General features: G+C 39.4%; 1 protein-coding gene across 9 annotated transcripts in view; it reads left to right on the forward strand.

The window, feature by feature from the left end:
• The window catches only part of NRF1 (nuclear respiratory factor 1), a 135,895-nt gene that overhangs the window by 100,049 nt on the left and 23,667 nt on the right, over positions 1 to 12,179 (forward strand). For all 9 annotated transcript variants that reach the window (XM_055590897.1, XM_055590895.1, XM_055590898.1 and 6 more), the window contains 2 exons: positions 1,172 to 1,329; positions 8,252 to 8,376. In XM_055590897.1, the coding sequence (XP_055446872.1) occupies positions 1,172 to 1,329; positions 8,252 to 8,376 (283 nt within the window). The remainder of the gene's footprint in view (positions 1 to 1,171; positions 1,330 to 8,251; positions 8,377 to 12,179) is intronic.

A 12,179-nucleotide genomic window follows, 5' to 3' on the forward strand; every position in this document is an offset into this window, starting at 1 on the left:
TCTGGAGATATTTTTGATTCTCATGACTGGGGAGGATGCTGTTAAACATCCTACAATGCACAGGACAGAACTCAAAGAATTGTTTAACCTAAAATGTCAGTAGTGCCAAGGCTGAGAAACCCTGTGCTAGATCTAAAAAAGCTGAATTTTGATCTACTCGAATAACCAGATAGTATGGTTTTTTGTTTTGTTTTGTTGGTTGTTTTGTTTCTTCATAATTCCTCACCAGTAAAAGAAAAACAGTTTTTGCTACATTAAAAAAATTATTTATTAAATTTGGCAGTTTCCATCAAAAATAAAAATATGAAGTAATTTTGATATATAATTCTACCTCTAGGAATTTACTGAATAAGTAGACTCACATAAACTATACAAAGTACTATATATCATCCAGTACTGTTTGTAATAGCAAAACATTGGAAGCTACTTAAATGCCCATTAAAAAAATGGCTGGTTAAAATAAATCATGTGTATCTATGTAATCCTATGCAGCCATTATTATGAATCATGAACGAATGAAGTAGTTTGATACATTCCAAGTTAGAATCATTTCAGAGCTGTATTGTTTGTGAAAAAAGCAGGGTACAAGAATATATGTAGTATATGCTGCAGTTTTTCTTCAGAGTGTGTGTGTGTGTCTAAATATGCTCATATATCAGAGAATATCCCTGCAGAGAAATGCAGGAGAAATGGAGAAACAGGTGATGGTAGTGGCCTTTGGCAAAGAGTCTGGAATACTGGCACTGTATCCCCTTTGGTACAGGTTGAATGTTTTTTTAGAAGTATACTTATGGTTTGTTCAAAAACTCAGATAATTTGAAAATTATTTGAAAGGATACAGTGGAAAATCTTGCTTTCTGTTTTCTATCCAACCTATTCCCACATCTCCACACACACTGAGGAAAATATTTTCATTGGTTTCTTTTGTGTCCTTCCAGAATTTCTTTGTGCAAACGTAAGCAAATTCAAATATATATTCTAATACCCCCTTTTTAACCCAAAAAATATCATGCTAAAAACCCTGTCCTATACATTGTAAGTCATGTTAATTTATAGCATGTATGTATTTGGCTGAGCACATGGCAATTTTTTAGAAATATGACTTTTGAAATCATAATCCCCATCCTCTTGTGACTGATTTTTTTAACTAGCCTGTCCTTTTCTGCCTCAGGTGGAACAAAATTGGGCCACGTTACAGGGGGGTGAGATGACCATCCAGACAACGCAAGCGTCAGAGGCCACCCAGGCGGTAGCATCATTGGCAGAGGCCGCAGTGGCAGCTTCTCAGGAGATGCAACAGGGAGCTACGGTCACCATGGCACTCAACAGGTGGAGGCAGGGGTGGGCAATAAAAGAGGAGGGTGACTCTGTCCCTGTATACAGATGTAAAGAGAAACGTCGTACCTCACTTTGTCACAACTGGCATTTGAAACTTAATACTCTTAACCCATAAGATATTGTAAAGTTGTCTTGTAATCAGCCCTCACCCACCCTATTCCCATTCCACTCCACCCCCAGCAACCAGTTCAGCCTTTCTGACTTCCTGCTAAAACCTGCTGGTCAGGGATATGGGTCCCTTTTGCTGTATCCTGTTCTGTGATCATTAACAGACCAAAAGCAACAGCAAGGTGTGCCTTGTGTTTTTAAAGGGACCAAAGGATGTAATAATAAAAAAAAAAAATCAAGAAGCTTTGGGATTGATTTTCCTTTTACCCTACAAAGAAACTGCTTTTTGTTATGGATATTAATCCGTGTTTAAGCTGATCAGGAGCTAACTTTACTGACTTTTCAAGAAATTTGTTCTTTGCTTATCAGTGCCTTTGAAATAAAATAAGTTTTGGATTATTGGGGAAAAACTGAACCTTTTTTCTTCAGATATACTTAGGAAGGATACTGTGAATGGAATACTCTAGAAAGAAGTAGTTCCCAAAATGAAATTGTATTGTTTTCCATGCTGTTACTTCTATTGATTGTTGACAGAAAAAAATCATCCCCATATTATTCTTCTTCTTGTTCATTGCTAACACAATTTTATTTTCAATGGACCCAGATACTTTAAATAATGGTTAAGAGGGTGTGCTTTGAGGCCAGGTTACCTGGGTTTGAATCCCACCTCTGTCCCTTACTAGCTGTTTGACTTGGGCAGTTTACTTGACCTCAATGCCCAGGCTTTCCTCTGTGTAAAACGGGGGTAGACAGTACCTACTGTGAGAATTGGAGTGAGAGTTGGAAAAGCCAGTGCATATGAGAGCCTCAGATTAGTGTCCATCGTATGGTAAGGCTGCTGTTATCATTATGTGATAACATTAGCATAACATAATGTGATTATCATTATGTGATGAGACATTAGTCTCAAATAGTCGCTGGATTCTTGTGACATGCCAGCACTCTACTAGGTAAGATTGTATATAACGAGTGCTCTAAGATATATTGTCTGCCATTAAAGAAAGAATAATGTGATTGGGAGATTGATTTCAGTAAAACACTTAGCAAACATATTAGTCAGAGTGTAATTCACTGTACAATTGTATAGTGTGGACTATGAGCATAGGGGGAATTCAGAAGGGGATCACCTCCTTCAAAATATAAACATCAGATAAAGTTTAGATTGGCTGTGATGGACAGTAGAAAGCCTTGATAGGCTTAGTTAGGTACAGGTTTCCATGAGGCTGTATAGTACAGTTGCTGAGACCATTTCTGAGGTCATATTGGTTCAGGTTTGAATCCTTCCTCTGCCATTTAGTTGCCATACTGTCTTGAGAAATTTCACCCCTGAGCATTGGTCTCATCAAATAAGGATAATTTTCATCATGTAGAACCGTAAGGATTCATTGAAATGATGGATATAAAAGTCTCATCAAACTGGCTGGCCTGTAGTTAGCATTTCAGGATTTATATTTATTATCATTTAACTTAGATTTTAAGATTCATCTATTCAGAATTGCTTATAGTAAAAAGAGATTAGAAATGGAAGTCCACTTGAGAAGAGGTGGTCCACTTGTGACTTGTCAAAGGCTTGGAAACTACTAGTAAGAGTGGAGATTAAGTGACTGGATTTTGAAGGAAGTATGGCCAGGACTTGGTGATTGAACTGAAACATATACATGCTTATCCTTCCAGAGTTACCAGTGAGTCCCTGAGTGACCTGGAACAGAAACTTTTTTCTTAGCCCATTGAACCGTATCATTTTTCACTGACATGAAAGTCTTATTTGGTCTCCTGCACTGTGACTCAAGCCCACTCGTACCCTTGAGAGAAGACACAGATAAACTTCCTGAAAACCAAGACCAGAGTGAGACACTCCTTCCTTTTGGTTTGGTAACCCCTCACTGATGGACGGGGCCTTAACAGGCCACCATTGAAGGCCAGAAAAATTTCATGTCATTGAGCCAGCACCTTGGACAGTCCAGTGAAGTGTGTGTCCTGAGAACCCTGTATGCTGGAAAATATGAGGCACATTTCTGGCTCCCTTTAGTGTGAGGACCAGGGCTTTTTTCCAAAGGCAAGGAGGGTAATGGTTTCCCCTGGGGGCTTGTTAACAAACTCAGAGGCAGCTGAGGCGGCTACAGTGTTTACTCCAAAGGAAGGAGAATATGGTTCACCGTGGCATGAAGGAGGAGTAAAGAGATGTTGAAATCTGTTTGCAATCATGGCCCCAGTGAATGTTGGGGGATGGTGTGTGGCAGCCTCTGCTGGAGGTGAAGAAACCAAGCCTGGCAGTGATGACTAGACATTGCAGGCTGTTAGGGGAACATCATGGGCTCCTAATTCCAGGAGCTATTATCACTGTCTAATGTCAGGAGGGTTGGGCTTGAAACACAAGCCCTTGGTGTTTGCTTCTCTGTGGGATGAGACCCATTCCCAGCCTGTCCACAGAATTTGTTGCTGGAAGTCATCTTGGTGAAAAATACTGTGAATCTGGGCTTTGTTCCTGTGGTAACACGATTTCATAGAGCTGCTCTCTTCCAGCCATCTCTTTCAGGTGCAGGTGGAACAGGCCTGGTTCTGTTAACAATCACCTGCACCTTGGCTGCACTGTAAGCAGGTGTGGGCACAGACTAAAGAGAGAGAGGCTGGCCACGTGGAATGGCAGGTGGGGCACAAGACAGAGGGGCGCCCTCAGCTGCTAATGGGAAAGGCAGTCGGGACAGGTGCAAAACAGGCCTTCTTTTTTCCAGCCATGCTGGTAGCAGTTTTGTATAGCAAGTTAGACTGAGGGCCCTGGGGTCACAACCTGTCGCCCACCCTGGCTTTACAATAACCGAAAAGGGGTATGGAGAAATCATCATTGAATACCCTGGAAACTTGTTAATTTTAATTATTTTCAAAATACAGAATCAATCAGTACTTCTAGGAAGGAGATAGAGAGTCAAAATGAACAAATGAAAAGCAGAGCATCACAACTCAAAAAAAAAAAAACTGTTCCCCCTGAACGGGCCAACGTGAAAGCAAGTGAAATCACCATTTGCTTGTTGCAGTACAGTGATTCAAGTTTCAGTCTGTTGGTTTAAGTCGTCCTAGACTTACATTCTAGGTCCTGCAGAGTCAGTACAGTCTTTGTGCATAAGGATGCATGATAAATATGGGTAGACTGAATCGATGTTTGCCCTCCTATAAATGTGTGCTGTGTTGTTGACAGGGAGATGGTTTTTACTGCGTCTCTACTGTGTATGGTGCTGTGACTCAGTGCTGTGGGGAGAGAAATGCCCCAGGAAGTTAGAATTGCTGTTCTTTTGCAGTGAAGAGGCTTGGCTTTAAAAAAGGAAGTGAATCCTATTTTTAAAGAAAAATTTACTCTTACCATTTTTTAAAGGAAAATATTGGCTTAAAATTAGAGATATTATTAAAACAAAGCATGGCTTTAATATATAGATTTGTATTTATTTGTCCACAAACATGGGATGGACAACCTAGTTCAGAAATCTTATCTGGAAATGGAGGGCAGAGAATGTGCAGCTGCCTCTTTTTCCTATAGATGAAGGTTAGACACTTGCAGATAAAAAGTTGATGGAAAAAAGGGAGAGGGGGGAGTTGATGGAAATTTCTCATTGTAATTCTGGTTTGGAAATGACTTGTTAAAAAATTGTGAAGTAGTGGCTTAGTGACATTTTGATCCTGATTCACCTTTTAAGTAAAGGTAATCTTTTTCTAGCAGCATATCATTTGATCATTTCCCATGAAGTCTAATGTAAGTGGTTAGAGTAGATTTGGAAGTAGTTGTCTGCTGACCACTGGCGGCACCATTGTCTTCATGCTCCAGGTGAAAGATTCATCCGTCACTGCTTTGCCCCTGCCTCCTGACGGGGCATGCAGTAAGTAACCTCACTAACGTGCAGACCTGTAATGCCCATCAGACCGCTCATCCCTGGCTCCCCAGGTTGCCTTAGTCGTTGCTGGTTCACAGCTTTTCTTCTCGCATAACATACTTTAGAAAGGTATCAAAGAAAATGACTTCAAATGTTTAGATTTTCAGACATCATAAAATGGGTGTGACTGGATACAGGGACTCTTCCAGGTCAGGGCTTGGGTAGCTGTTCCCCCCTTGGAGCCTGGGAAACCCCATACTGGAAGCATGCATCCAAGAGCGGCAGGGCAGCACCTCTGATGGTTGTAGAAATAAGATTATTGTAGATTGTGATTAAAAAAAACTGTGGGGAATGAGCAGTCGCTGAGGCGACCTGTAAACAGAGCTCCTATTTCCATATAAACAATTCTCAAAAACCAGCTTTCTTCTTCAGAGTACCACACAGTTGAAGCCTTTTCCAAAGACTCTACTTTTTGGCTTTCCGTGAAGTCTCAGGTCAGAGTGTTAAATATTTTTATCATTAATAAGTGATAGCTGAACACTGTTGAATTGTCTGGTAGTATTATCTGATACAAGTTTCTCAGAAAAATATGCAAAGTTATGGGTCTTAGGCATTAAATAATCATTTGTTTTACCATCTCTAATAAATAGTTATGATGGACCCTAAAATTAAAATCTACCTTGTAAAATGTAAAGAGTAGCCTTAGTAGTAATTCCAGGTCAAGGGTCTACTTTGCCTCTGAATTCATGTTATAGGTACTGTGGAATGACTGACTGTTGATATCAGATCTGAAGTACATTTTAGCATAGTGATTGATCTTGACTTTTAAAGGGGCTGTATGGAAGCTCTGATTCTGTCCAACTTTTTTGCTCAACCTTAATTCCATCCCCAAATTTTTTTATAAAGGAAGTAAAAAAATTGAAATGTATAATATCTTGGACTAAGTCAGACAAAGAAGGCTGGAAATTAAAAACATCCACAGCTGAGCAACTAGGAAAGTGGGGGAAATCAGCAATTTTGCTCTTATTATTTTGAACAAATGTCAAATAATATTTACATGGGGAAATACAAAGTTAGGTAAGAAAAGCAGGTGATAAAACTGTAATACAGTATGATCTTGACTATCTGGTTAAAGTGTTTAAGATTATTAGGAAAGTAACTCGATGTTTTAAAATTTTCTTTTATACTTAATGAAATTTTTATGAGTTTCTACATGTATTTTATTATCAGAGAAAAATAACTTTTTAAACACACATAATTTAAAAAGCAAAGCAAGTTAGCAAGAGGGGAGAGTTTTCTATTTAATGAGACTTTTTTGTCCATTGGACTTCTCAGACTTCTTCCAGAATCCTTATAGTGTTAAAGAAGTCTTCCCCAGAAGAACGATTACGTCAGTTGCTTTTCTTGTTTGTTGACTTTCTCAGGTGGACATGACACTGTTGAGTTTGGTACATGTTGCTCTGCCCGCAGTCATGACACGTTTGCCCTCAGCAGTCCACAGCCCTTTGCCCTTCAAGATGACTGCCATAGTTACGGCAGAGTCTGCAGCTATAGTGAAGCTGAATCCACTGGCTTAGGCAGTGTCTGACCCAGAACTTCGTCCACCTCTGATAAGCTAAGTGACGCCACCTTCTCTCCTCCAGGCCCACTTTTGATATTCCCTCAGTACCTTTGCGAAGTGGTACCTGATGCTTTCCCAGGAGAGGTGCTGAATTTATCTAGTATTTTGTCGCTTGCTCTCCCCCAGTACCCGATATTTTAACATCTCTGAAGTTTGGATGGTAAACTATAATCTTATGATTACAGTTGTCAGGAACTTTTTTTTTGGCCACACCATGTGGCTTGGGGATCTTAGTTCTCTGACCAGGGGAACCACCAGGGAATTCACAGGAACTTTTCTTTTTTATTGGCACATAAAACAGTAATAATACATTTTATAGTTTGTATCATCACAGAATCAGTAAAAATGAATATTTATGTATATAGTAAAGAAAAGAAAAATGGGATACAAACTGTTAGAATAGTGTGTAAAGAGATGGCTAATATCTTTCTGTTCTACAAAGTGTTTGCTTTGCAGTGAAGGAAGATGTATTTATTAAGTTTTGAATCAAGGAGTTTGGGCTTATAATGATAATTTAAACTTTTAAGTGTTAATTTAGTGTTGCCTACATATACATGAGGCAAAAGGAAGGGGTGAACTTTGCAAGATACCAGTCAACCATTACTCTGTATTTGTTATCATGGATGTAAATCAAGTTGTTATTATTTAATATATTTTTATGAATATTTTAATTTTTTTGTTTTATATTGGAGTATAATTGATTTACAATGTTGTGTTAATTTCAGGTGTACAGCAAAATGATTTAGTTACACATATACCTATTCTTTTTTAGATTCTTTTCTCATATATGTTATTATAGAGTAGTGAATAGTTGTTATTTAATATTAATTGACTAAAAAATACCAGGTTTCTGACTCCTCATATTATCATCCATGCTTGGCCATAAAAGGGCAGTTTCAGGTGGTCCTCCTTGTGTAAGAGAAAAGATGAAAACAAAACCTTGTGACCCACAACCAAAATGGCTTTTGCATTGTGACTTTGTACCAGAGCTCCCACTATGACTTGCAAGCACTCTGTTGATACTGATAAAAAAGAGACTGGGAAGGAGTGCCGTCTGTCCTCAAACACCCATTTCCTAGGTTTAAAGAAAAGCCTCACTCTAGCTGTATAAGTATGAAAGACTTGGCATTTCTCTAGCTATTTCCTATAATCATTTAAAAATTGCTCTGGTTCTCTCAGTAACACTGGAATCCCTTGTTTGCTGGGAGGCTCTCAAACATGGAGTCAGGGAGCCATCCTAGGAAGGATTGAAAGTTGGTTTGTCTTGCTGCAGCACTGTTCTTCCTTCGCCTCACGCATCCCCCTCCTGTTCCTGTACCCACAGCGAAGCTGCCGCCCATGCTGTCGCCACCCTGGCCGAGGCCACCTTGCAAGGGGGGGGACAGATCGTCCTGTCTGGGGAAACCGCAGCAGCTGTCGGAGCACTTACTGGAGTCCAAGATGCTAATGGTAAGACAGCATGAATATTTTATCGAACTTCTTCCCTGTTTCCACAGAAACCTTCATGACATGACTGACAACAAGCCCTTCAGAATGAAGATGAACTTTGAGTTTTTATTGGTAGGCAGTTGATACCTAGAAAAATTCTAGGAGCCTCTGATTTCTTTCCCTAGTAGGAGAATTTGGGTTTCCTGTGGGGAGGAAGGAGTCAAAATAGTGGCTACCTAACTGAGTGGCTTATTTGAGAAGTAACTGTTTGCTGTGACAGGACTTGCTGCGAAGGATTTAAAATTTTTCTGTGAGGTGCATTTTATCCTTTTTCTCCCATGGTGTAGAGGAGTGTCCTTTAGTAGAGCAGAGACTCTCTTGTGGGCGAGTGCATTGGGGTAACAAAGAATGTTCTGACCATCTTGAGAAAGGTAGCACCATCTCATATCAAGGTCAGCCAGCAGGCTGTGATAAAGGCGCTTTTCTGGTTGATGCTATGCGTTCTGCTTCTTGTTCAGTGCGGCCTCACCAAAGACCTCTGGACTGAGCCAATAACATGCCACTACTCTGCCCTTCTTTCCCAGCTCTTTGATTTTCTGGATATTGGTGCTATCCTGAATAAACAAAAGAGATAAAAGTTCATAGAAATACATTGACAGGGATTTCCAGCTCCAGTGCAGCTCTCTGAATCCATTTCAGCAGGCTCTGGGAGTCAGTTATCAAAATTGGGCTGCCTGGGAAAGTGCCTCAGAAGTCTGGTCAACAGGAGGACCAGCCCTGCTCTGTGAGACTCTGTGCAACTGTTTATTGAGCATTTAAAATGTACATATAATGTTTAAGTAGGACAAATTAACTACTCTATGGTTTTTGGAGATCTGTAGTTTAAAGTCCTAGAAAGAGGATAATAATAACATACTTTTATTTAGGCAGACAATTCCTTAGTGGCATGAGTGGCTAAAAGAAAAGCCCTTGGCACTTTTTGAAGGATAGATTCCTAAGAACAGAATAATATGTTAGTGGAAAAGTCTTTGAAGAAAGACAAAATGCTGCATCATTCTTCAAAAGTGGGGAGAAGAAAGCACTTCGGTCTTCCAGAGAACAATAGGAAATGTAAAGAACCGTGTGGCTTCTGAGCATCATTTTCTTCATACAGACAAACAAACAAACATATTACAATGACAGCCTGCTTTTTCTGTAGGGCTAGGGGCTTTCATGAACTAACCCAAATAGAGATAGAGTTGATCTTGACCAGAGCACTGCAAAGTAAAGGGCATCTTACAGCCATGTATATTCAGGATGAAATGAACCATAGTTTGAATTAAGGAAATCCTCCCTCTTTAGCTAGAATCCTGCTCTTGTTTTCTTTTCTTTTTCTGTTCCATATCTGAGTCCTCATCTACCTTAAATGGAGAAGGATGGGATATCTGATTATGTCACATTCTGAATTGCAATTACTGTTATTCACTATGCGTGCATGCATGCTCAGTCGCGTCCAACTCTTTGTGACCCTATGGACCATATCCCACCAGGCTCCTCTGTCCATGGGATTCTCCAGACAAGAATACTGGAGTGGGTTGCCATTTCCTGTAGGGGATCTTCCTAACCCAGGGATCAAACCCACATCACTTACATCTCCTGCATTGTCAGGCGAGCTCTTTACCACTAGTACCACCTGGGAACTACCCCTGTTCACTATGAAACTGCTAAAAATACTTCCCAGTGTGGATTTGATGGGAGACATTGTTATCCTTTCTAATGGTCTTGACCTGTCTGAGCAAGAAGAGACTGCTTTGTAGTTCTACCTACTACTGCTTTGTAGTCCTCCCTAGGCTCACCTTTTCAGATAGAGGAGTTAATAGGTAAGTGTAAGAACTCTCTGGGTCTCCCGCCAAGTAGATATGTCTATTCAGCCATCAAATCAGACCATTGAGTTGTGCCACATCCTACTAATGTTAGGCAAAGGCTCACATCATGCCATCTATACCTTGACAATTCAGAAGATGAATCAAATATTGGATATGACCCAAGTAATTCTGATACACCTTCTTCTGTCTTCTAACATTTTTACCCAGAGTGCTGTAGGATTTACTCTGGGACTTGGAACCAAGTTATTCTCATTTAACCAACTAATTTGTCTGTCTGGACTTTTAAGGGTTCTTTTTTCATCATTATTTCAGATTGTGTCATGTTGGCATTGTTTGTCACTTCTGTGGTGACAAGCTTATGGTATCTGCCAGTAGACCCAATTTATTATCAAGAATTGTTATCAGGAAGAACCAGATGATAGCAGAACAAGTTGCTATTTGGTAACAGACATAACTGGGGAGAAAAAAATACATCCCAGATTCCAGAGCATGACTTAAATAAAAATCCTACTAGCAGATGACTCTTATAAGAACAGTGTGGATATTGGCCTGTTCAGGCCTGAAGCAAGAATTTCAGCATCTTCTAGGATGGAACTACCAGGGATGGAGGACCACTGCGTATGAAACTTGCTAGAGTACAGTAACCAGCACGAGACGGCCAGGGCAGTGTAGGCCAGTGGCATCAAGGCAGACCTGACAAAGACCTTGTACCTGAAGCCTTCTCCTTTTTTCTGGATCCTGTCCCACCCCAACACTAAAAGGACTACTCAAGCACTAGCATTACTCTATTTCATTTGTGTTCTCTCATTTTAAATAGTTATAAATGAGTCTTTTGTCTTTTATGATGGTGTTTCATGATTTGGTTCAGTTAAAAGGTTTTCACAGGTGCCTTTCTCTTCAAAATGTGTAAGGCTGGGAAAGGGCTCTGGTTGAGTTCTTTCCTTGCCTTTTTCTTTTCTTTCTTTTTAACACAGTTATCCCTTGCTTTACCCCCACAGCACACCTTAAGAGGTTGTACAATTTTAAATTGCCCATTGGTTTCCTTTCTCTCTACCATCCTCTGTACCCTAGAACCCCCTTTGCTAATAATAATGGACTTCAGGACCACTTCAGATCTTTTATCTTCCTCCCTGTTTCAACAACAACAACAACAACAAAATGACAAAAATCTAGATGGGGGAAAAAAACGAAACAAATAACTGAAGTTCATGGTTAATCAATAATGGTAATGAGAATCATCTGCTTCAACTGTTGTCCATCAAGCTTCTTACCAGAGTTGCTTAGAAAGGATCAGTGTTTCCTAAAATGGTTGGCACTTTTCTAATAATATCACAGGAAAAAAGGGGAGCATAGCATTTTCTTGCAGGGGGTGGGGGGTTGTTTTGGTCCTGATTATAAAGCTCATCTATGATCCCACTACAGAATGTTTTTTGAGGGTTTGTTTTGGTTTTGTTTTTGTTGAGTTTTTTAAAATACAGCCTCCCCCACCCCATTCATAACTTTTTAAATCTAATTAGGATCATGTTGTACTATTTTATAACTTGTTTTGAAATATCTTAACCACTTTCATCTGGCTAAATGTTTTTTGAAAAGATCACTTTAATACTTGCTAATATATCATCATATTATCCATCATAATAATCAATCCCCTATTGTCGATAATTTAGGTTATTGGTAATTTTTTACAACATAAATAATAGTGTTCATCTTAGTACAAAATCTTGCCCACACCTATGAATCTTTGCTCTCTACATAGCTTATCCTTCCTAATACTTCCAACAGAACTGTTTAGAACCTGCTTAGTTACTCCTCACCAACATTAGATATTAGCATAATTTACTTTGTATGTGTATACCTATTTGGTAGGCAATAAGTTGAATTTTATTTAATTTGCATTTTTTAATATTAGTGAAAGATATTTTTACTTTTTTCTCCATGTTTTTATCTACACATATATAT

This window comes from Bubalus kerabau, chromosome 8 (assembly GCF_029407905.1).
Source record: "Bubalus kerabau isolate K-KA32 ecotype Philippines breed swamp buffalo chromosome 8, PCC_UOA_SB_1v2, whole genome shotgun sequence".
In the NCBI taxonomy this organism is placed as follows: Eukaryota; Metazoa; Chordata; class Mammalia; order Artiodactyla; family Bovidae; genus Bubalus; species Bubalus kerabau.